This window comes from Rattus norvegicus, chromosome 5 (assembly GCF_036323735.1).
Source record: "Rattus norvegicus strain BN/NHsdMcwi chromosome 5, GRCr8, whole genome shotgun sequence".
Taxonomy (NCBI): domain Eukaryota; kingdom Metazoa; phylum Chordata; class Mammalia; order Rodentia; family Muridae; genus Rattus; species Rattus norvegicus.
In genome coordinates, this window is record NC_086023.1 from 127,355,386 (window position 1) to 127,381,341 (window position 25,956).

The 25,956-nt window shown below is 47.3% G+C and overlaps 1 protein-coding gene across 6 annotated transcripts in view; it reads left to right on the forward strand.

Moving 5' to 3' along the window:
- Yipf1 (Yip1 domain family, member 1) overlaps window positions 1-20,885 on the forward strand; it is a 35,309-nt gene extending 14,424 nt beyond the window's left edge. Inside the window, exons 6-10 of one of the 6 annotated variants that reach the window (XR_010066357.1) lie at window positions 2,305-2,421; window positions 6,529-6,695; window positions 7,051-7,233; window positions 12,462-18,676; window positions 20,673-20,885. Coding sequence is in view for 4 of the 6 variants with exons in the window: in XM_039109555.2 (XP_038965483.1) it covers window positions 1,951-1,966; window positions 2,305-2,421; window positions 6,529-6,695; window positions 7,051-7,470 (720 nt within the window). In the remaining 2 variants the exon portion in view is untranslated. 6 annotated transcript variants of the gene reach the window in all.
- Window positions 20,886-25,956: the final 5,071 nt, after the last annotated feature.

Below are 25,956 nucleotides of genomic sequence, written 5' to 3' on the forward strand. Positions count from 1 at the left end.
AGCGTTTCTGTGTGGGGGTGGTTTTCCTCCATGGAGGATTTGGCGGTGTAGGGCAGAGAAGGTTTGTTTGTTTGCTGTTTGACTATACTCCATAGTCCTGAGTCCTGGGCATTTGAATACTTGGTCCCTGGTTTGTGGCATTGTCTGGGTAGGATTAGGAGGTGGGGCCTTGCTGGAGGACGTGTGTGTGTGTGTGTGTGTGTGTGTGTGTGTGTGTGTGTGTGTGTGTATGTTTGCGAGCTGTCAGCTGCCCGGCCTGCCTGTGCCACACTGTGATGGTGATGGCTCATAAGCTCCAACGAGCCGTCTACGGGATGCTTTGGTCTTGGTGCTTTTATCACAATAATAGAAAAGTAACTAACCCGGTTCTCTTCCATGTTGTCACTGATGCAGTGGGTTCCTCCTCAGCTGTCAGGTGTGTGGGGTACTGGCTCCTCAGGACTGGCTAAAGAATGGGTGCAGCCCCTGACTCCCTTGATGTCTGAGGAAAACACAGGTCCACCCAGAGCTCCTGAGGGAGGTTTGCACACCACGGCCTTTGTATTTGAGGGCAGATGAGGCAAGGAGGCTGCGCGACTCTTTGCGTGGTCTCCCTGTGCTGGGCTGCCCAGTCTGAGGGAAATCCTCTCCTTCAGTTAATCTTTCCTGGAAATGTGCTCACCCACAGTCACCCAGAGCTGGTTTCCAAAACCCATAATACTTTAAAGGAAAGTGTTTTTTTCCCCTCTGAGACAAGGTTTCTCTGTTAGCTCTAGTTGTCCTGGAACTCACAGAGGTCCACCTGCCTCTGCCTCCAGAGTGCTGGGATTAAAGGGCTGTGCCACCTCTGCCTGCCTTTGTGTTGATCATTTCTGGCAGGACTCACTGGAACAGTGGGGAGCTCTCTGGAGACAGGTATAGAGCTGGGACACAGAAAGGGAGGGAAGCTTGTTTGTTTTTTTCCTGTATTCTCTTTGAACTTGGAACTGTTATTTTCTTTTTTATGCAATAGGGTCTTTGGGGCAGGCTTTCTGGCCTGGAACTCACTATGTAGACCGAGTTGGTCTCAAACTTGTAACAATCCTCCTGCCTCTGCCTCCTGACTGCTGAGATTACAGGCATGGACTGTGTCCAGCTGTTGGATTACTTTCTCATTAGAAAGAGAAAAGAGAATGGCTCCCAGCACGTGGTCACATGGATGGCCCTGGTTAAACTCGAAACTTGGTGTAAAACAAAACAAAAAGATACAACTGTGAAAGATTTTTAGGAAAGAAGGGGTAGATGGGAAATAAGGAGATGGGAGAGGGTGGGGCAGGAGAGTGGTCATTGTACATTATATACATGTATACATACAACTTTAAACATGTTTGTCCAAAAAGAAGAAACAGCATTTAACTGTCTCTCCACCTTTGACTCTCTATCTCTGTGTGTCTCAGACATAAATAAATGCACACACAGGTGCACACACAATGATGGCGTTTAAGTATGTTATAGACATACACACACACACACACACACACACACACACACACACACAAATACATACCACACATGTATGTGTTTTACCTGCATGCATGTGTGTACCACATGCATACTTGGTCCTGCAGAAGTCAGAAGAGGGTATCATAATTCCCCTGGGTCTGGAATTATGGACAGTTGTGTGGGTTCTGGGAATCGAACCTGGGTCCTCTGGAAGAACACTCAGTGCTCTTAACCTGCGAGCCATTTCTCTAGCCCCCCAAGTCAGCTGTTGCCTGACATTCTTGCACTGCTCTCCATTTATAATGCAGAAGGACCTGACTGGCTCACCTGTGTGTCCTCTGATGTCAGCAAAAATGCTGGCGTGTTTTTATGGTCCTTTACTGAGGGACCTCTCCCTTCACTCAGGTGGAGACTGTTTCCCCCATTGGATTCTGATTACCCCAGCTTCTCAGACATCTAATTGCTGAGTTGGGCGCCAACCTCTCGAAAATGAACATCCCATTAAGTAAGTAAGTGTTGATTGCATCTAAAATTCTATTTTCTGGCTTCAAGTGTGACCAGAAATAATTCTGGAGAGATGGCTCAGTGGTTAAGAGCACTGACTGCTCTTCCAGAGGTCCTGAGTTCAATTCCCAGCAACCACATGGTGGCTCACAACCATCTGTAATGGGGATCTGATGCCCTCTGCTGGTGTGTCAGAGACAGTTATCGTATACTCATATGCATAAAATAAATAAATCTTTTTTTAAAAGTGCGACCAGGAAGAGGCTGTAAGAAGTGATTCAGAGAGTCTAACAGCGAGTGTCTCATTCCCCCTTTCTGCATCTTGTGGTTGCCTTGCAGGCCCCTTTTGGATATGTGCCACTTTGGTCTTTGCCATCGCAATCAGTGGGAACCTTTCTAACTTCCTAATCCATCTGGGAGAGAAGACATACCATTATGTGCCTGAATTCCAGAAAGGTAGGTGGGCAGCTTGACTCCACGATTCGAATGTGGCCTGCCTTTGACTGCGCGCTTTCACCCCTGATACATTGTCCAGTCTCTAGGCACTGCAGCTCTGTTCTCAAATTCAGCCGTGCCTCAGAGCTCACCACCCATCTACATAAACCATGGTTCTCCCCGCCACGGCAGAATTCCAGTGCATGCAAGTCTCTGTCCTAAGTGTGTTGCTCAGTGGCACATGTATGTTCATAGTGCTGTAAATCTGTACTATTTTTAGGAAAGCTGTTGGGCTGAGTGCTGATGGGAGTTTATTCTAAAAAGATACAGCGTGCAGGAAGCGTTGGTTGTCTGCAGTGTTTTCATTATGCAGCTATTAGAAACAACAGAGGCATTGTTCTTCAAGTTCTGATGGCTCAGCTAGCCGAGATGCCTGTAACCACTAATTATAAAGCACCTAGAGCACTGTGGGAAACCAGTAACTCTGCCAGCCAGGGGCCTGTGATGTTGGCAGTTTTGTTAATGACAAGTCTATAGCGGTCAAGACTTGGAGAGGACCACACAGAAGGTGACCCCAGTTGGAGCTTGTAAATGACATTCTTGCTTTGTAGTGTCCTTCCTCATTTTACCTCCTGTGTGTGTGTGTGTGTGTGTGTGTGTGTGTGTGTGTGTGTGTGTGTGTGTGAGAGAGAGAGAGAGAGAGAGAGAGAGAGAGAGGTGTGTGTGAGAGAGATGTGTGTATGTGTAGGTGAAGTGTGTGTCTCTGCGTGTGTGTGAGAGGATGTGTGCATGTGAATGTGTTTCTCTGTGTGTGAGAGAGATGTGTGTGTGTGAGAGAGAGAGAGACAGACAGACAGACAGACAGACAGAGAAAGAGGTCTATATGTATGTGAGGCGTGTGTGTGAGAGATGTGTGCATGTATATTGAGGTTTGTGTGTGTATGAGTGTGAGAGAGAGAGGTGTGTGAGAGGTGTGTATGTGTATGTGAGGTGTGTGTCTGTGTGTGTGTGAGAGAGAGGTGTCTGTGTGTGTGCGAGAGAGAGAGAGAGAGAGAGAGAGAGAGAGAGAGAGAGAGAGGTTAGAGAGGTGTGTATGTGTATGTGAGGTGTGTGTCTGTGCGTGTGTGTGTGAGAGAGAGAGGTGTGCGTGTGTGTGTGTGTGTTGTGAGATATGTGTATATGTGAGGTATGTGTGTATGAAAGAGAGGTGTGTATGTGAGAGATATGTGTGTATATGTGTGTGAAGTAAGTATATGTATGTGCGTGTGTGTGAGTGAGATGTGTATGTATATGTATGTGTGTGAGAGAGAGGTGTGAGAGAGGTATGTATGTCTATGAGAGATATGTGTGTAAAGTGTGTGTATGAGAGAGAGAACATGTATTCTCCTTTTTCTCCCTTTTTACCCTCTTTCTTCTCTTCTGTCCCTTCTCAGCATGGAGTTAGACAGATTCAGTCCTGTTTATTAAAAACCGTCATTTGAATGTAAACTTGGAACACTTCCCCCGAGCATGGCCATTATGCTCAAGTAGCTTGGTGGTTAACAGAGCAGGACAGTGACAGTCACGGTAAGTAGGTAAGTTGCAGATTGCAGGGCTGTGTAGAGCTCCTGACCAAGAGGAGAAGCCTCCCTGCCTGAGGAAGGAGCTGGAACACCGTTGTTATCCCCTTAAGTTGGTCATCCCAGGCGTGATGCAATCATCACTCTGCCCATAAACATTTCTCATCTTCATAAAGAGTATGAGTCCAGGGATTGGGGATTTAGCTCAGTGGTAGAGCGCTTGCCTAGCAAGCACAAGGCCCTGGGTTCAGTCCCCAGCTCCGAAAAAAAGAAAAAAGAAAAAAAAAAAAAAGAGTATGAGTCCAAAGCCTGCGGTCAGCTTGGTTGGTAAAGGTACTTGTCATACACACTGGACACTTTGAGTTTGATCTTCAGAAACCACAGTGGAAAGTGAGAACTGACTCCTGAAAAGTTGGCTTTTGGCAACACATACACACTCGCGCGCTCGCGCGCGCACACACACACACACACATATACACACACACACATATACACACACACACATACATACACACACACATACCCATACACACACACACACCACACGCGCGCGCGCACACATACACACGCGCGCGCGCACACATACACATACACACACACACACACACACACACACACACCCCACATATGCATTATTAATAAATCTAAACACTGTTTAAAGTATGAGACATATCTGACAGCTTGTCTGCTCTCATCCTGTTTTCCTCTCTGAAGGGAAAGTAGAGGTGATACAAGGCACTGTGTCTGTATGCTAATAACATAAAGTGGCGGTTCTAATTTTAATGGTACGTAGTTTAGTCCATAAAGTTATAATGGTTTTGCTGTAGCCTCCCAAGCATTTGGATTACGGGCATGTGTGTGTACCTTTTGTTATTTTGTCTTTTTTTTTTTTTTTTTTTTTTCCGGAGCTGAGGACCGAACCCAGGGCCTTGCGCTTGCTAGGCAAGCGCTCTACCACTGAGCTAAATCCCCAACCCCATGTGTGTGTACCTTAATGCTCAGATTATAATCTTTTGTGTGTGGCGCGGGAATTGAACCCAGGACTCGAGCATACCTGCCACTCAGCTCCATTACCCGTCCTTGTTCTTGGGAGACAATCTTCGTGTGGCCCAGGCTAACTCCAGTTCACTGTGTTATTAGAGGTGGCCTTGAACACCTGGTCCTCCAACCTCCACCTTCCAAGCGCTCAGATTACGGACTCTGACATCATGCCTGGCTAAAAAGATCATTATTTTATTTTACTTATTTACTTTTATATATTTATTTTTGAGACAGGGTCTCTCTACATAGCTCTGACTGTCCTGGAACTCACTATATAGAGCAGGCTCATCCTGAACTCACAGAGAACTGTTTTCCTCTGCCTCCTGAATGCTGGGATTAAAGGCACCACAATGACCAGCCTTACTTATTTATTTTGAAAAATTATGTGTGTGAACGGGTGTGTTGCCTGCGTGTATGTCTGTGTACGACTGGCTCGCCCATTCCCCTAAAGGGTCAGAAGAAGACATCAAATTGGAGTCGGAGCTCCAGATGGTTGTGAATAGGGAGGCTATGTAACTCTCCACCCTAAATTGCTGTGCCTGGGATTAGAACCCACCGCCTGGAGCATGCCTTGCCTTAGACACCATCGCCTCGCAGTGAAGCTCTGAGTGCAGTTCTGATGTCTAACCAGTGCTTAATCAGCAGTGGCTACAGCCAAGGTAGAATTTCCTTCCCCTTCCTTACCTACCCAAGGGAAAGGAATTATGTCAGCAAAGCTACATGTGGCTCAATAAGGCTATTCCAACATGGAAAAAAAAAAGACCTGTTAGGGAGCCTCCGAGGGTTCTGGGCAACACGCTTTCACCAGAGCCTGACTGTAATTACTAGGAGGGGCTGTTTTTGCAGGAGGTGCTAATTGAATTATTTGCCCACTTTCCTGTTGGAAGGGCAGGTGCCTTGGTTTAATGCGTCCTAGGATTGTCATTCTGGAAGGAAGACAGTCCTGGGAATGCTGCTCTTCAGGAGAGGACAGAAGGTCAGGAGAGTGTCCAGCAATGGTTCCCAGGAGCCACTAATGAGCGCTTCAACTGCTGACACGGTTACTTATGGGAGAAGAAACTAGCGTGGAGATATTTCAGGCGCCTGTGAGCTGGAACTTCGTATTTTAGAGACAGATCACTGGATGGCACGCAGAGCAGGTTAATCTGCACCCAGGGCATTTTAATACATTTGCTAAAGAAATCAGTGTCAGCTCTTGTTTTGCTAGGTAGGAAAAACGTGTTCTTCCAAGGGGGTAGTTGGATTTTATTTGATCCAAAAGCTAAGTGTATTTAGACACTTTTAGTATGGCTCTCTGAAGTATTTCAGTTACATAAATCAGTTGTTTCTATTAGAAGTTTTTAGTCACCAAGTCCATTATAAAACCATGTGGGAGATACTAGTCACTACCACAAAGACACATGCTAAGGGTTCGTTAGATCAGCAAACGTTCATAAAGCACCTACTGTGTGCCGGGCCCAGGAAGTGTGTGAAGCACCCTGAGCTTGCTAAAGGCTTGTTGGGGATGGAACTGACCTGTCATCCGCAGTGTCCATCGCGGCGACTGTCATCTACGCCTACGCCTGGCTGGTCCCCCTGGCCCTCTGGGGCTTCCTCCTGTGGAGAAACAGCAAAGTGATGAACATCGTTTCCTATTCATTTCTGGAGATTGTGTGTGTCTACGGCTACTCGCTCTTCATTTATATCCCCACAGCAGTAAGTACCACACGGACGGACGAGCAGGCAGAGCCTTGCTGTTTTGGGTAGAAAATGAGAAAATTCAACAAAGTATTCCACAGGGCCCTGTTATTTCCAGCCTAACGCGCTCCTACGCCCCTGGAGGTTCCTTTTGAATTTAAATTGCAGGATGAATGGGTGCTGGGAAGGCAAGGGCTTTGGCTGTGTCAGGATCCCTTGGCTAGGCCAGCATCCCTCTGCCTGCAGCTGGAGTGCTCTGCAAAGTGTCAGTGCACATCCTACTGCTGACTGTTGGCTCAGGAGCTTTGTGAGCACGCATGGGGAATGAGCAGACGCCTCTGAGGAACTCACCTCACGCTCTCTCCTTTCCCAGGTACTGTGGATCATTCCCCAGAGAGTCATTCGCTGGGTCCTTGTCACGATTGCCCTGGGCATCTCAGGGTCTGTGTTGGCAATGACATTTTGGCCAGCTGTTCGTGAGGATAACCGGCGTGTTGCCTTGGCCACCATTGTGACAATCATGTTGCTTCATGTGCTGCTCTCTGTGGGCTGCTTGGTATGTTCTTACGGTACCCACTTGGTACTGTACTTGTTTATTTATCTTGTATGTGCAAGTGTAGGCACGTGCAAACCACGGTTCACGTGTGGAGGTCAGAGGACAACTGTCAGGTGTCAGTTCTTTCCATCAAGTGGATTCTTTTCATCATGTGGGTTCATGTCCACCAACTGCCTAGAGAGCTGGTCCGTTTTGGATCCTCCTAAGGATGTCCAAGCCCTTGGGATGCTGCCGTGACCCTCAGCCCCTTCTATCCATGGAGGAGCTTCCTTTCCTTTGTCAGTAACTGCCTAGCCACACTGGCTCCCCCCAAGCCCCCCACCCCCGACACTTTCCTGCCTCCTCTGGGTTTTTAACATTGTTAGGTAGGCTGAGAAGGTGAGGAGGAAGAAGCAGAGGAGGAAGAGGAAGAGGAAAGGAAAGGCTGTTTTTTAACCAGTGAGGGCTAGAGAGGAGCAGGGCACATTGAGTAGGGAAGCAGGGATCTGACATCATCATTACTGAACTCATTTCAGGAGCTGGAGAAATGGCTCTGCTGTTCGCACTGGTTGCTCTTACAGAGGTCCTGGGTTCAGTTCCCAGCACCCACATGGAGGCTCACAACTCTCTGTAACTTCAGTTCCAGGGGGTCCAGTACTCTCTTCGGACCTCCCTGAGCACCAGGCACACTTGTGGTTCACATACAGTCATACAGGTAAAACACATTTACACATAGAATGAGTATATGGGGAAAAAGAAGAACCCGTTTGGGGCTGGGGATTTAGCTCAGTGGTAGAGCGCTTACCTAGGAAGCGCAAGGCCCTGGGTTCGGTCCCCAGCTCCGAAAAAAAGAAACAAAAAAAAAAAAAAAGAAGAACCCGTTTTGGAGGGATAGGGTTATAGCCTAATGGGTAAACTCACTTGCTATATAAGCATGAAAACCTGAGTTTGAATTCCTAGCACCCACATAAAAAGCTAGGGATGTGGGCATGGTGGGTACACACCTTGAGTCCTAGATCTTGGGGGGCTGAGGCAAGCAGATCTTTGTGAGTTCCAAGTCAGCCAGAGCTACATGGTGAGACCCTGACTCATAAGAAAGAAAAAGGCGGGGCATAGACCACATGTGCCTGTCACCGCAGCACTGGGATTGGAGGCAGGTTGATCCTGGGAGCTCAGTGACCAGTCAGATTGGCCAAATGGCAAACTTATAGTTCATCGAGGAATCCTATCTCAAACCAGTAAGGTGGAAGGGACATGATGTTCTGCATGTTCTCTGCATGAACATAGCATGCATGAATCTGCATCTCTCTCCTCTCTCTCTCTCTCTCTCTCTCACACACACACACACACACACACACACACACACACACAGCCCAAATAAAGTCAAAATAAAGTCAAAAAGACCCTGTTTTGGGATTGGGGATGTAGCTCTGTTAACATAACCGAGAGTCCTGGGTTTGTTTCCCCGTATCACATAAACTGAGTGTCATGGTATACACCTGTAATTTTCTTGCTTGGGAAGTAGAGGTTGTTGGAGTCAAAGTCCAGCATCATTGTCAGCTACCTAAGGAGGTGGAGGCCAGCCCAGGCTAGACCTTACCTAAAACAAATAAAAATAAAAGTTACATGACACCACAGGTAGAACTTTCCTGCCCATCGTGCTGCTCAAGAATTTTCTGGAAGAGAGCCAATGAGATGAGATGGCTTAGTGACTACAGGTGCTTCCTGCCAATCTCCATGACCTGAATTCCATCATCTCCAGGACCCACATGATGGAAGGAGAGAACCAAATTCCTTGACATTGTTCTCTGATCTCCAAGCATGCACTATGTCCTTTGTCACACACACACACACACACACACACACACACACATAATTTAAAAGTAAAATAAGGGCTGGAGAGATGGCTCAGTGGTTAAGAGCACTGACTGCTCTTCCAGAGGTCCTGAGTTCAATTCCCAGCAACCACAGGGTGGCTCACAACCATCTGTAATGGGATCCGATGCCCTCTTCTGGTGTGCATGAAGATAGCTACAGTGTACTCACATATAATAAATAAATAAATCTTCTTTTAAAAAAAGGTAAAATAAATAATTCTCTGAAGAGACCATTATTATTGAAGCAGCACAAGCCCTGACCTGGGAGATGCTTAGTGGGAAACTGAGGCACCATGACTGTCACATCCCCAGTTTCATTTCTTTCTGGGCTTCTGTGACAGTTGGCATGTGGCCGTGGAAACCCCTCCTTTACTGTGACAGATCTTTTAGGTCAGAGGCATAAGTAGAAATTCCAGGACCACTCTGCTGCAGTTTATAGCCTAATGCTCGCACAGGAGCGATCCAACGTCACACAACGCATAAACAGAGCAAGGCTCTTGTGACAGATGGTGACTGCTCCCTGCACTGTCTCTGACCTGACCTTTTCACATCGTGTGATTGGCTGAGAAGAGGTGGGAGACAGGCTCATTCCTTCCAGCTCTGAAAAGTCTCCTAATCAGGCATGCTGGACTCTGGGCCAGAAGCGTCTGCTGGGAGAAGGGCTCTTCTTGAGGAGAAGCCGCTATGTTCTCCTGAGCAGACGGAGCCCTTGATGGCAAGAGTTAAGCCAGAACCCTGTGTCTGAACTGTCTTCTCTGCGTTGGACATGGTTCCTCCTTTCTCTTCTGGAGGAGGGGTAATCAAAATAGAGGAGGCTGGAGATCCTGTCCAGCTCACACACCCATGCTTTGATTATGGAGGAGGCTGGAGATCCTGTCCAGCTCACACACCCATGCTTTGGTTATGGAGGAAGCTGGGAGCCCCATCCAGCTCGCACACCCACCCTTTGGGTACTCTGGATGTCTTTCTCTTTCCTTAGATGAAGGGCCTGACCATGCACATCAGAGCATCGTCTGTCCCCTTGGAAGGTTTGGATAGGTTTTGCAGCATGACAGTCATGACAGGTTGGCTGTGTCTGAGGTCTCACATCTGTTATCCCAGTACTCAGGAGGCTGAGGCAAGAAGGTTGGGAGAATAGCTCAGTTATTAAAGTGCTCTCAGAGGACCCTGGATCACTCTCCGGAGCCCACATAAAAGGAATTGGACATAGTGCACGCTTGTAACCCCAGAACTGGGGAGCTGGAGACAGGTGAGGCTGTTAGTCAGCCTAGTCTACAGGTGAGGGGAACCTGGTGTGATTTTCAAGGAGGAGGAAGAGGAGGGTGATGAGGAGGAGGAGGAAGAGGAAGCAGATGAGGAAGAGGAAGAAGAGATGATGAGGAAGAAGAGGAAGAGGAAGGGGAGGAAGGGGAGGATGAGGAAGAGGAGGATGAGGAAGAGGAGGAAGAAGAGGAGGGTGATGAAGAAGGGGAGGCGGAGGAGGATGAGGAAGAAGAGAGAAAGAAGAGGAGGATGAGGAGGAAGAGGAGGACAAGGAAGAGGAAGAGAAGGAGGGGTGAGGATGAAGAGGATGAAGAGGAAGGGGATGAAGAGGAAGAGGAGGAAGAGGATAGTGACAGGAATAAGCCTGAGGTTGTGCTCTGGCCTTCACACACATGTACATGTGTACCTACACAGCATACACAGGTGAACATGCACATAGACACACGCATACAGAAAGAGAGAGAGAGAACTGTCTGTTCATTTAATCAGAAGACAGTATTATTGGAAATCGGTGGGAGGAGTTGCTGGGGGAGTCATTCAAGCTGAGGGGCACCAACTGAACCAGACAGCCTAGCCCAGCTTTCTCCGTGTCCCCTGGGAACCTCGGCTTGGCGCTTTGGTTTCAGTGCAGTGATGTATGTGGCAGCCTCACATCTGCTGAGGTCCCTCAGTGACTGCACTGGGAAATGATCTCCAGTCTTCACCGAACACACCTGGCAGGGACAGTGAAGGAAGCACAGAGGGTGAGTCCTTGGTGGGTTAGAGTCAGACAAGCCTCCGTGTGAGTGATTACCACTGAGAGAATGGTGCTTATTGGCTACAATGCCTCAGGATGGGCTGGATGGAGCACAGACCCTGTGCCACATCACAGGCTGTGCAGAGACTAGAAGAAAGAGACAATTTTCCCCCAATTTTACAGACAAAATGGAGGAGGTAGAGAGGCACAGTACTAGTAGCTAGTGCAGATGAGGACTTAGAGCACTGCGACTCAGAGTCCTCAAGTGACCTGGAAGAGATCCACTCCTTCACTGAGGGTCCCACTCAGTGCTCCCGAGGAGCCAGGGATGACATAGATAGACTGGCCTCTGTCTTACTCATGACCCCCAAGTAGAGGAATTTCCTTCCTTTGTGCCAAAAAACAGCTTCAAGAAAAACCTTTAAAAGCAGGTTTGCTCTGGGGCTGTGATAAGCTAGAGGGAGTTTATGGGGAAAGCAAAGAGAAGGTAAAGAAAGAGAGCTATTAAGTTTGATGGTTGGAACAGGCCAGGGAGCTGAGCATGCTGTGTTGGCTCCCTCTCCTGGCTGGTAAGGGCAGAGCTGCTGAAAATGGCTCTTAGTGTCTTACCTTTGCATCTTCCCAGAGCCACCAATGTATCCCGTGGCCCTTGGTACAGCAACAGCTTTACCCTCCCTTTGAAGGGGGAGCTCAAAGCTAACAAGACTAGTGTTTTTCTGGGCCAACATTAGCGTCCTCCAACCTTAAGGCAGGAGGGAAGATCGTCCTTGCTGCCTCCTCTGTCCCACCACATCTTCCCGGTTCCTGGCAGCTAAGGGTGATAAGTGTCACACTCTTGTCACACTCCTCATTTTCAAGCTCAAGTGAAGGAGTGGGAAGTGAAGTGGGCCTCGTACTTTGTTTTCCAGTTCTCTGCAAGACTCGACCAACTGGTTTAGCAACTGTCAGCCCATAAACGTCTGGCCACTTACTATCATCCCAGGCCGAGATCATTGTAACAATCCCTCAAGGGTGTTGGGAAGAGTCAGGCATGCAACATAGCATATCCATGAATGGGAGCTAAGTTTTAAAAGGTTGAGTGGGGCTGGAGAGATGGCTCAGTGGTTAGAGCACTGACTGCTCTTCCAGAGGTCCTGAGTTCAATTCCCAGCAACCACATGGTGGCTCACAACCATCTGTTATGGGATCAGATGCCCTCTTCTGGTGCATCTGAAGACAGTGACAGTGTATGCACATACATTAAATAAATAAATAAATAAATAAATAAATAAATAAATAAATAAATGGTTGAGTCAGGGAGACACACAGAGAGGTGGTAACATGGTCCCTAGAGGAACACTCACCTGTTCCCTCACATGTCTCCTTTCCTGCAGGCTTACTTCTTTGACGCTCCAGAGATGGACCATCTCCCAGCAGCTATAACCACTCCCAACCAGACAGTAGCAGCGGCCAAATCCAGCTAATAGGGAAAGCAGGTCGTGGTATGTCACAAATGGGAAGGGTGTATCAGTTCTGTATTAGCACCGGGGACCAAAGGCTAGACCCTGTGTCTTTCTGCACAGCATTCCTACTGCTGGAAGTTCATTCCAGCTCCACGCGCCTCTCCCCTTATAGAGTGGAGAAGTGCAAGCCTCTAGATGCTGGGGTAGCAGGAACCCTGCTCTGGTCATCACACCCAACCTCTCCATTCCCACTGCGTTGTCCAGTGGCACAGAAGGGTTTCTACCATCTCCTAACTGTCCCAGTGATTTTTCTGCATTCTGCAATGTCCCAGGCTGGTCTCTGAAACCCATGTTGCCCTCTCTAAAGGACCCCTGTATTTCTCCAAAGGCTTCTGAGATTATTTCTCTGTGAATAGTTAGCTGAGCAGGTTAGAGTGCGAGAAAAAGATCCAGCTTCAAAACTTATCCCTCGCCCTCCTGTTCTACTTTCTTAGTGGTTTTTATTTATTTATTTATTTATTTGGTTGACGAGTTCTCATGTAGCCCAGGCTAGCCTCCAATTCACTATGTACTGAGGATGACCTTGAACTTGAACTTCTGTACTTCATACTTCTGCCTCTGGGTCTCAAATGCTGGTGTTACAGGTAGGTGTGTGTCATCATGTCCAGTATGCCTTTTTCCCCTTTCCCTGTGGGTGAGAGCCAAACCTGACCCCAGGGCCTTGTATAGGCTAAGCAAGTACTCATCATACACACCATGACGAAGTGTGTCAGGGATGGGCACTTACTGATTACGATACAGTTTCTCATGCCAAGCATATCTGGGTCTACACCTAGGTTTTACTTTTACATGAGGGAAGGGGTACGGAGGGCTGAGTGTGGACATGCAGGGTTCTGTCTGTTTCTTAAATTTAGCATTTTGTTGGCCTTTTTCATGTTTAGCGACTTTTCTATCCAGCACCACTCTGCCTTGTTCCAGATGACAAAACAAGATGGCAGAGTTCCCAGTTTGTTTTTACTCCCTACTGGAGAGTTAGAGGTAAACGTATTATCAGGGCTGTTTTCACACTTTCTGAAGGGAATTAAATCTTCAGTCGAGATGAACATTTGAAAGATATCAAAGGGGGCTGGAGAGATGGCTCAGTGGTTAAAGAGCTCTTCCAGAGGTCCTGAGTTCAAATCCCAGCAACCATATGGTGGCTCACAGCCATCTGTAATGAGATCTGGTGCCCTCTTCTGGTGTGTCTGAAGACAGCTACAGTGTACTTATATATAATAAATAAATAAATAAATCTTAAAAAAAAAAGAAAGATATCAAAAAGAAAAGATAAGGCTATAGTTGGCACCTTCTAATCCTCTAAGTGCCTGGCCCTTCATGCAGGGCAGGGGAGGCTTCTTTGTGTAGCACCAGCGCGGGTACTGACCGCAGCATAGGGCTATCTGTCATGACTGTTCTCGCCTAGACTCCCTTGCCACCTCGGGGCCACTGTTCTCAGACCAAGACCTGGTCCTCCCTCACATAGATTGAGGCACACTACATCCAGCAACCACCCAAGACCACTCAGGGATGACGGGAGCATGGGAGTCCCCCAAAGTTTGTGTCCCCTCACAGGTTCTGGGTCATCTCTGTTCCTATGCTCACATTTGTCTGATGCTATTGCTGGAGTGTACATACTGGTGACCCTGACACTCTCTGTACTGTGTGTACTCTGCTCCTGTGCTCAGAACATGTCTGTCTGCCTGTTCGTTAATATGTTAATATGTTCAGTCATTTAGCCCTCCATTTGTCCTCTGTGACTCCCTGGTTGGCATCAGCTCTTTGAGGACAAGGGTGGATTTCTTTGTTGGTTGTATAACCAGGTATACAGTGAGTGCTCAGTAAATGTTTGTACGCTCGAGCTCACTGTGGGACAAGAGTCTTTACTCGCTGTCCTGTCTCCCAGGGCAAAGGGGATGTGCAACCACCAGCTGGTTAGTGGCTAGATAGGAGAGGAATGCAAGCTTGCTCCTACCTTGTACTTACAAGGTGTATTTGAGCCATAGGTGACTTATCTATAACATAAGGACACAGCCCATATGAGAAGACTGTTGTGACTCTTAGAGACAGTGGCAAGTAGGCCCTGTGTGGTAATGTGAAAGCCACTGTCCCACTGACAGCGGCTGCTCATTTATATTGAAATGTGGTCGTCTCCCATTGACTGCTTTGATAATTTAGTTCCCTTTTGTAAAGTGTGGGCGAATTTTCTTTTTTCACTGAGGAATTCCAGTTGTAAGCCCTTCAAGTTAATAAGATGTGATCATTAAAGGAGCCTCCTATGACCTTGGGAATGGTTCCCTGAGTGACACTGTCCTTTCTTCTCAAGGATATGCAGTTTAGAACTAAAGGCGGCCAGAAGAGAATGGGTCTTCTTCATCATCTATGTGAATGGAGCCATGGCCAAAAGAGTATAGAGTTCCTTACTCACAGCCACCTAAGTTTGGTGGCAGACACACGCCTGTCACACGCTAATGCACAGAACGAACACTCCCCAGCTCCCTCTCAAGCCGTCTCTTCCCAGCCTGGCCCACCTGCTTGAGGAGGGTGACTGTGTGGTTTGTGGTCACCTGCTGCCGAGAAGCAGAACAGAGCCTTGACACAGGTCTTAGAGAGTCCGCCTCCAAGTTTGCCCATGCCCTGGGCCACACGCTGCCATTCAGAATTTTGTGGCACCTGCTTCTTGACTATATGTTGTGCTCATGTTGAGTCTGACCCTGTGTCTGTTGTTCTCCCCCCAGTTTCTGTGGGCTGGGGAATCCAGGCGTAGCTTCCCAGGCTTCCTCCTGCCTTCAGGTCCTCTTCCAAGGCTGTGGCTTTGCGCAGGCTGGAGCTGGGGCTCATCTAAGGCCAGACTTGGGGAAGAATTTCTTTACCTCTAGGACCATTGGTAGGGTTCAGTTCCTTGTGGCTGATGAGAACGAGGGAGGCTTGCAAGCTGTTGTCAGCTCCCTGTCCTATAGTTCCCTTCATATGGTTGCATACTTCAGCAAAGCCAGAAGTGGGCGAAGGGTCAACAAGAGACTGTTAGCAAGGTGGAAGTCACTGTCTTACATAGCATAGACCTGAAAGTGAGCCTTTCCTGTGCTTTACTCTGTTGGTTAGAAGCAAGTCATAGGTCAAGCCCACACTGACGTGGGGAGGGAGTTAGCTATACGAGAGCCTGAGACTGCAAGTCAGTGATACACTTTACACATTTGCACATACTCTTGTCAATCCTTATGGTAACTATTGAAACAAGTTTCTGTGGAAAAGCAAATGGAAGTTCTAGTATTTTCCTTTCACTTCATCAGTGGGTTCTTGTGGCTCCCTTAGCATGGACCTGCCTCATGTAACTCATTCTGCAGATGAACTCCTCTGATGTTGATGGAGACAGCCTTGCAGGGCAGAACCTGTCCTTAGGCCAAAGTTCTTGGGGATGGGACAGAGTCTTATTTGATGTGGCCTCTGTAGTAGCAGGCCTGGGGCCTGGCTGGCATGAGCAGCACAGATGAGCAGTGCATGCCGGGAGGGTTAACCAGCCTTTGTGAGGTGAGGGCGTACATAAATGAGGGCACACAGGGAAGGTGGTTTCTACACTGAATGCAGACCTTCACTGCCTCTGCCCTCACTGGGGCAGTTTGATGAGACCGAGACCTAGAAAGCCTGGTCTGGCCTCTGCCTCAAGTAGCCTAGGTCTGATAGGTTGGTCTAGCCTATGTGGTGTGAGAGTCGTTTCTGAAGTGGGTTGTCAGCTGAGCCCTATAGGGTACAGGAGGCAGTGATTCGGGCTTCACAGGAGGGTCTGGTTTGAATTGGGTTCTGATCATGAGTACAAGCAACTAGTTACTCAGTTCTGAAAGAGCTGTCCAAGTCTCACAGCTTGGGGAAGGGGACGATCTGGGCCGTTCAGTGGGACACAGTGGGACTTCAGAGGCAAGCATCCCTGAGAAGAAGACACCGAGTCCAGCTAGAGAAGGACAGAGCGAACACAGGCAGCCACTGTCTGTCCCCTTGGCCTGACCGCCCACATCAAGCTCATGAGGGCTCCATTGACTGCTGAGCAGGGCCCTAAGCATTTCAGTCTGAAGGAGCAGGATGCACTTCTCCTGATGCTGTCACCCTCCAGACAGTTGGGGCAGGGTCTGGGAAGAGATTTCCAATCTGGTCTGCACAGAGCTGGCACCTCTGGGCTGTGCACAGATCCGTGAGCTGGGGTGGCTCCATTTAGGTGTCAGGCTTCCAAATGAGATAGTGATGAACAGCCTCTTTGCAGCCTCCCCGGCAGAGCATCCATCGCTTTGCCAATAAGAGGGCCTGCTCAGAGGCCTGGGCACTGCGGATTTATGAGCTGGCTATGCCTTCTCCTGTAAGCTCTGGGCTCCCAGCTTTCACTGAAGAAAAATGGATTCGAATCTCAACAGTAACCTCCCCTGCATAAATCTGTGCAGGAGAACGGCTCAGCCGGAATAGGTTCCTGTGAGAACATTAACCTCTCCTCTCCCGGGAGCACTGGTCTCCTAGGGGAGCCTCTAATTACTGGTAAGCAGGAAGCTGCCCCAGAATAAGTCACTGAAGCAGGGAACAGAGGGTCTTCCATCTGTCCTTTCTTGTGCACTACCTTATCACCTGGGCTCAGGGCTGCTTTTCCTGCGTCAGGACCCTGGGAAGGTCCAGAAGCCGTGTGGGAAGGTCTGCTTTGGCTTGTGGGATTGTATGAAAGACCACATCCAGGCTGGGGCACCTTCCCATCCACAGTGACAAGTATGAACGCACAGAGGACAGCAGTTAGCACACAGTTCAGACTGCACTGTGATGAGGGCTTTCATAAGATATACACATATGCCTACATACATGCATGTTCAAAAAGAATAAAAAGTAGTAAGTGCTCATGGCATGGGGGAGAGGAAGGACGGCAGCTTATGAACACACATGTTCAGTCAGGAGGGTTTTCAATACGAAGGCCTCTCCAGAAATCCTTTGTTCATCTATGTATCTGTGAGTGTGTATGTGTGTGTGTGTGTGTGTGTGTGTGTGTGAGTGTGTGTGTGAGTGTGTGTGAGTGTGTGAGTAAGTGTGTGTATGTGTGTGTGAGTGTGTGTAAGTGTGTGTGTGTGAGTGTGTGTGAGTGTGTGTGAGATGGCAAGTGTGAGAGGCCAGAGGACATCCCGAGGGAGTCGCTTCTCTCCTTCTACCATGTGGTTTGGAAATTGAACTGATAAAGACAACCAGTTCCGTTGTCCTCGGAGCCATCTTGTTGGCCCAAGAGTTCTTATTTCCTAAGTTAAAGTACAAACCATCTCCCCAGGTTTCTGTACATTAGTTCTTTTATTATGAAATCAGCTTTGACTTTGTACTGTAAGCTGTCTCCCTCCCATTTTTAAAAATATGGTGTGTATGTGTTGGCATGTGCCTTTAATCAAAGCATTTAGGGGGCAGAGGCAGCCAGATATCTGTGGGTTCAAGACCAGCATGGTCTATGTAGCAAGTTCCATGCCAGGTAGAACTACATAGCAAGACCCTCTCTTGAAAATAAATTACTATTCTACACTATTTTAATTAATTCCTTAAGAATGTGTACATTTATACAGTGTGCTTTGGTCACTTTCACCCTTCGCTGCTTCTCCTAGCCCCCCTCAGGTCTACTCTGCATGAATCTCCCATTATCTCCCAGCCTGTATGGTTGGTTTCACCCCCTCACCCTCACTGTATCCTGTCCTTTTCATACCAGACATGTTAGTGGTGGCTTGCTGGAAAACGTCTTCCCAGTCTCTGGACTGCTGCTTTCTCAGTTTTGTTCTCCAGTCCCTCTTTGAGGTAGACTGGAGGACCTGGGATGCTAACTGGGTCAGCACAATCATTTTCTTTTTGACAGTAGAAAGTTTTGACTGAGAGGTTGAACAGGTAGCTGTGGACCTCCAGCCTGACAGGGCAGTTACTGTCTTGAAGTCAGACAGTTGTAATCATCTGCACTCACAAGACCCTCATAAGGTTGGACTGGCTAACATTCCCATGTGGAGAAGGGGTGGGACTCACAAGCTCTACCCTTCACCAAGAGTATCTAACCAACCAACAGTGGCTCACAGAAGAGGCTCCTTCCATGGTACAACTGGCTGTCCGCTGCCCACATTTCTGTAAGTAGCCTGGTTAAAACCACTGTTTACTTAACTAGAATTAGGGTGCAGTTGCTTTTTTTCATTTATGTTGTTGTTGTTTTGTTTTTGAAGACAGGGTATCTTGTGTAGCCCTGGCTGTCCTAGAAACTAACTCTATAGACCAGGCTGGCCTCAAACTCAGAGATTCATCTATCTCTGCCTCCCAAATGCTGGGATTAAAGACGTGCCCCACCACTGCATGGCTAGCTCTGTCTGTCTATCTATCTTATCTATTGTCTGTCTGTCTGTCTGTCTGTCTGTCTAATGTGTAGTACTGTCCCGTTGTGTGCAGCAGTGCTCTCCCCTCATGAGCATCACTTGTATGCAGTACTGTTCCGTTGTGTGCAGTACTGTTCCATGAGTTGGGGGTCCTAGACTGCATAAAAAGCAGAAAGCAAGCTAGGCCCCAGCACTTATCTTTCCTAGTGTCCTGCTTGAGGATACAGTACAGCCTGCCAAACCTCTTTTGGCCACCATCTCTGTCTTGCCAGGATGGACTGTGTGCTCTAGAACTGTAACTCAATATAAACCATGCCTAGGTTACACTGTCCGGTATTTTGTTACAGCAACAAGCCAAAGAACTAAAATAGCCAGCGAGGCTAGAAATCCCAACACCAATACACGTCCCTCCCTCTCATCCTCCATATCGTATCATAGGCAAGTGCAATCTCAATCTATCTCAAAACACACCTACCCACACCACCTTTGAAAATTCAAGCTCTCTGGTTTGCCATGGTTGGCTTAACCTTTGTGTCCTTCCTCGTGCCCTTACGTTTAACTTCTTGTATCAGCTACTACCACAGTTAGCTTTCCAGGCCTGTCTTGTGTCACTATTCCTGGGAGACACGAATAAATGTCTACTCACCCCAGAGAGGGAACCAACAACAGATCAAAGTATACCTTAGTGAACTACTCCATTTGTTGGGTTTATTTACGGAAGTGTGGGTGAGAGGTTACTTACAGGAACAGAAACGACTCAAAGACTGCTGCATCAGCAGAAGCTTCAGCAGAAGCCTACCCCAGCATGAGTAATAGCTCAAAACAGCTGGAAACCTGGAGCTTATGCACAACTTGGCAGGCAGGTTGGAAAGTGCCTCTTCCAGGCAGCTTAGCTGGTCTGAGAGTGTTTGTCAACAGTCCCAATGGGGAGGGAGGTGCTAGTGAATCTAGTCAGTTTCAGGAATTTCCTGAAGCTTTTGAGTTGTTTACCTGTGTCTTCATGGAGCTTCCCTGTCCTAGGGAATGTCTTATCTCTATTTAGAACATCCTGATTCTAAGGAGTTTCCCTCCAACAAGTTCCCAGATCTTTTTCTTTGTGTGTGTGTGTGTGTGTGTGTGTGTGTGTGTGTGTGTGTGTGTGTGTGTGTGTGTGTGTACATGCAAAGGCATACAGAGGCCAGGGACTAAAATCAGGTGTCTTCTATCATTTTCCACCTCATTTACTGAGGCTAGGTCTCTTGCTGAATCTGGAGCTCACTGATTTGATTGGCTAGCTCACCTAACTGGCTTGCCCTGGGGTATCCCTTATTTCTTTCTGCTGCGCTCTGGGGTTACAAGCAAGGTCACTACATCCACATGGCTTTTATGTAGGTTCTGGAGATCTAAACTCCAATCCTCATGGTTGTACAGCAAGAACTTTATCCACTAGGCCATCTCTGTGGCTCTAGTCTCAGATCTTTTAAGTCCCTCCATATCTTATCATGCCTCTGCCTTAATACAGTGGTGCCACACAGAAGTAGGTGGAAGAGGGGTGAAAAAATCTTGGGGGTCCAGGTTGGAGAAGATCAACTAGGTTTCCAGGAAAGTAGAGGAAAAGCTTAGGTATTGCCCTACCTTAATGTTCTGCATTGAGTACAGAACTCAGGGTGTACTTTCAGGATCTGTGGTTTGGGGGCAGCAGGCAGCCCTGATCGTTTCTGCTCTTTAGCTCTGGAATCTTTATCTTGAACCTCACTTTTTCCTTTTTTTCCTTCAGCCAGATAACTGTTGGGAAGGTGCGGCTCTTCTGGACACAGCATCCACTGTTGGAAAGCAGAAGGCCAGCATCAGCAGGAAACCAATTGTCATCGCACTGAAGCCTCATCACCTATTAACAAGAATTAATTGTTAGTCTGGGGTGTCAGGCACGTGATGGAACACTTGCCTCACATACATGAGGCCCTGAAAGTAAAATGCACTGATGATGCTTGGTGTGTGTCGTCCAGCTCTTTCTTCCTGCATACTGACCAACACGGTGACCAAAACTGACTGGGGGTGAAAGGCGAGGGTGGGGCAGGCAAGGGGAGGACTTAGGTGAGGGTCGCTGAACCTAGGAGTTAGAGGCCATTCTGGGCAACAGCGTAAGACCTGGACGCCCAGTTAAACTCCTAACCCCATAACAATGTATACACAGGACACACTTCATACCTGGGGAAACCCTCACAGAAATAAACACTTAGATATAATCTTATTAAGATGAATGGATTTTTGTTTTGATTTATTTCTTTGAGACAGCAATTTGCTATGTAGCCCAGGCTAGCTTTAAGCCTGTGTTCTTGTTTCAGCCTCCCAAGTACTATTATTACAGATGAGTCTCATGTATGTAGTTGGAAGCATGGGGTTTACTTCACAGTAGAATCCACCTTCAGCAGAGTCATAAAGGGATTTGGTGGTGGAGTCCACTGTGAGCAGAGAGAACAGAGAGAACAGAAAACAACATGTTTAGTGGACAGTAAGGGGTCTATGGGGAGCGGTCTATAAACAAGTACGATTTAATGTCTTTAAAAGACATTTTTGAGTCTGTGTATGAATGAATCTTGCCTACATATGTGTCTGTACACCATGTGTGTGCCTGGTGCCCTTAGAGGTCAAAAGAAGATGTTGGATCCCTTGGAACTGGAGTTACAGGAACACCTTTGTGGGTGCTGGGAATTGAACCCAGGTTTTCTGGAAGAGTAGCCAGTGCTCATAACCACTCAGCATCCCTCCAGCCCCCAGTTTCAGTTCCTTAGACCTCTGCTTCCTGTTTTAGTCCAGTACCCAGGAACAACTGTAAGCAAACACAGTAACCAGTTCCTCCAGGCTCTGGTTGATATCCATGACGACAGAGAACAGCTAAACACAAAGCTTAAATCCCAGACAGAAGCATCTAGCACGTTGCCTGGCTCTACTCCTCGGTCAGTGGGTGCTGCTGGGTTAAATGAGCAAAGTGATACAGACAGCAAGGTTTCAAGGACCTGGACCAGCAGGCTGTTGTTCCGTAACACGTTCCTGAGAGGGGACCAGGGAATCAGACAGTGAAGAGATAGGAAAGTTGAGGATCAACAGGTCTTGCAGAAGCTATGTCTTTTGCCCAGCAGGTTTGCTAAGAAGTACAGTGCCTTATATATAGTTTTTGGGGTAGGGGAGGATGGGACAGAGTCAGCAGAATGCTGTCATACAGTGAGATGGAGTCAACAGGCAGCTAGTCAAGCAGTGTTACATCATCAATGGAGCACAATGGCCTTGGGACAATGGCTCTGGTCTCTTTACAGAAAAAACCCAAGTTTCCAGGAACCAAAACCTTATTTCGTTCAAGGCCCTATCTTTAGTCCCAGACTGGGGTTTGCCAAGTCTGCCCCTGGACAAGGACACAGATCTAATTCTATTTGTCCTTTCCTCAGGGCCCCATTGAAAGCCTTGGTAGTGGCCTGCCTCCCAATAGTCTACTGAATTTGTCAGTGCTGTTTGAGAGGGCAGTATGTTATTTCACCAAATCCAGAGCTCCAACTTAAAACATCAGTGTTGTTTGTGTTTCTTATTACAAATTCATTACAAGTCGATGGGGAGATGGTCTATTCCATCACCCAGGTACTGAGGCAGAGGCACAACTGGTTCTAAAACCTTGTTGGTCACTATGTCAGAGCAAAAGGTCTCTGGGGCAACTCCCAGTGCAATGAAATCTAACGGCTGTAAATGATACACGGCAGTCGTGCTCACAAGAGCTCATGTGGCGGGCTGGAGAGATGGCTCAGCGGTTAAGAGCACTGACTGCTCTTCCAGAGGTCCTGAGTTCAAATCCCAGCAACCATATGGTGGCTCACAACCATCTGTAATGAGATCTGGTGCATCTGCAGACAGCTACAGTGTACTTATAATAAATATATAAAAATAATTTATAATAAATAAATAAATCTTAAAAAAAAAAAAAAGCTCATGTGGCCCTGCTGACAGGTTATTTGAAAGGTGGCTGACCGCTCAAGATTCAGTTTCAATACGTTGGTGGGAATAAACAGTATACAGTAATGTCCTCCTTTACAGCCGAGTTACTCAACACTGAGGCTGAGGTACTTGTTCAAACCCTTGCTATTGTACACAGGGCTCTGGTCTTTCTCCCGCATCTGCTCCACTCCAAGCCCTTTACCCATGGCTGTGGACACTCTTGATTGTCCAGATGGAAAGCAGTGGGGCAGCCTCTTTCTCACAATCCTGCTGACCTGTGGGTTTCATTTGACCATCTGTGTCATGTCCTTAAATCTACCTTTGTAGAAAATCTGAGATTAAATAACAATTGGAAAGTGTGAAAATCTGTGTGTGTGCCTGGATTGCGTGGGTTGCTCGTTTTACATGGGTTTCCCCATGGTTCCCCTCTCGACATTTGTTTCTGGAGATTTCTGACCCCTGTGAAACACATGGTTCCGAGGAGTACAACCTGCCCACTGGGGAAGAGGGAGGAGCCTGAGCTTACCTACCAGTGAACTGAACTTTTTCAAGTCTTTGTCAAGGCCCGGGATTGGGTCTTTAGAACAGTGGCCTGCTCTTATCCTGAGACGTGTGCTTCCTACACCACACAGAAAATCTCACCCTTGTGTTTCAAATTCCTTTTCTTGCCTCATTCACTAAATGTGGCTGTGCAAGAGATGCTGGATATCCAAGGAGCCATTTTCAAAGTGAATGTTTCCTGCAAAGGCTAATTTCATTCTGTTAAGAGCTTGTAGCCCAGGCTGGAGAGATGGCTCAATGGTTAAGAGCACTGACTGCTCTTCCAGAGGTCCTGAGTTCAATTCCCAGAACCCACATGGCAGCTCACAACTGACTATAACTCCAGTTCTAGGGGGTGTTGGAAAAGCCCACAGTATTGTATCCCAGTGTTGCCAATTGTTAATTGTTGTGCTGGCAGCAGCAGGCTGGCAGGATATATAAATGTCACTTCCTCATCTACATACAAAGAAAAGGCTAGATGCCTTTTCTGACCTCTGTGCCAACTGTGTCATTTTTTTTAAAAAAAGATTTATTTATTCATTTATTATATATAAGTACACTGTAGCTGTCTTCAGACACACTAGAAGAGGGCATTGGATCTCTTTACAGATGGTTGTGAGCCACCATGTGGTTGCTGGGAATTGAACTCAGGACCTCTGGAAGAGCAGTCAGTGCTCTTAACCACTGAGCCATCTCTCCAGCCCCAGAGTGTGGCTTTTTACTTAATAAAGAGCTGGCAGCTGGGACAGGAGCTGGGGAAGGACAGAGGAACAGACAGAAAGGAGACAGGGAAGGAGCATGGAGGAAGAGCAGTGAGCTACCTGGAGAGATGGAGAAATTGGTCTAAGTTAGATAGATGGGCTAGCTGAGAGACTGCCCCAGCAAAAAGGGCAAAACCCTCAAACTATACAGATGTCTCTGAGTCTTTATTATTAGTACCTCAAGTGGGACCCTGAAAGCCCCACACTAAGGGGTCTGACACTGTCATACAGACATACATGTAGGGAAAACACCAACTTACATGGAATGTAAATAGGTAAATAAATAAATAGAGCTAGTAGCCTTTTTTCTGGGAAGGACTGAGTCTGAAGCTAATCAAATGGGCAGAAAGAAGGGCTATTTTGTTGTGTTAATAAAAGATAAAAGAGTGGGGTTATGTTCTGTGGTGGTCTGGGAAAAGGGGTTGCTTCAGTGGACCCATGTTGAGACGTCCCTTCCCCCTGAGGGGACTAGCCACACATGACCACAGAATAGAGTTTACTCAGGGCATGGGGAAGGAAGTTAAGAGAGTAGTAGGGCACAGAAAGAGAGAGAAGTAGAGAAATAGAAGAGTAGAGGAGTAGAGGCCAGCCATGAGCATGTGGAGAGGAGGGGGGAGGGGAATGGGGAGAGAAGGGACAAGGGGGAAGAGAGAACAAGAGAAAGCAGGAGCAAGAGAGGAGAGGGCAAGCAGCTCCTGTTATACTGTTGCCAGGTAACTGTGGGGGTGGAGCTTAGACAGAAGGCTAACATATTTGCTACCCCCAAGCCCCTTTATTTTACTAATTAGAAAATATAAAAATCTGTGGCTGGAGAGATGGCTCAGCGGTTAAGAGTATTGACTGCTCTTTCAGAGGTCCTGAGTTCAAATCCCAGCAACCTCATGGTGGCTCACAACCATCTATAATGGGATCTGATGCCCTCTTCTGGCGTGTCTGAAGACAGCTACAGTGTACTCATCTATAATAAATAAATATATCTTTTTAAAAAAGGAAGCCAGATAAACATATTTAAAAAATATATAAAAATCTATTCCTATTAGTCACATTTATATTTTTGGTTCTCAGCCTACTCTTTAATGACTGAGCCATCCCTTCAGTCTCCTGTCAGTCACTTTTTATCCTTTTTTTCTTTATTTTTTTATGACCAAAAATCCTTTTGCTGTTGTGTTTTCTAGCCCTTGAATTCCTTCTAGTTCAACTCCCATTTATGATTTTTTTCTTTTTCTTTTTCTCTAAATTCTGTAATTACTGAGTTTTTATAACACACTGTGGTATTGATTCATTCACATCACATGTTAGTTAATCTTATTCTCTTTGGGGAGGGGCTATAGTTTCTTGTGAACATTTTCTGAATCTCTGTTTAGTTTTCACAGACTGGGAAAGAGGAAGTGACTTAGCAGCTCCTGAGTGGCTAGGGACTTAGTTACAACACGGTTACCAAGAGCCTGTAACTTCCAATAATGTACCAGGTAATTTCTGAGCAAAACCTTGTTCAGTCCAACAGCTTACAAACGGTCTCATCGTTGGCGAGGAAATTGGGGCTCACACAGCGACTGCGGATAGTGTGGGCGCTTGTGGTCATTTCAACCACTTCAGGGGACTAACTCCTCAGTTGCTGCTGACAGCTTGGTGAGTGGCGAGCATCTCTCTCATCTCCCTCTGCAGTCTGACCTGAATGGTCTCACTGGGTGTGTGCTGGGAAGCAGTGGCCTCCTCTGTTTGGGCAGTAGCCCTCCCACTCACAGTTGCAATCTGTCCTTTGCCCGCCGTGTCAGTTAT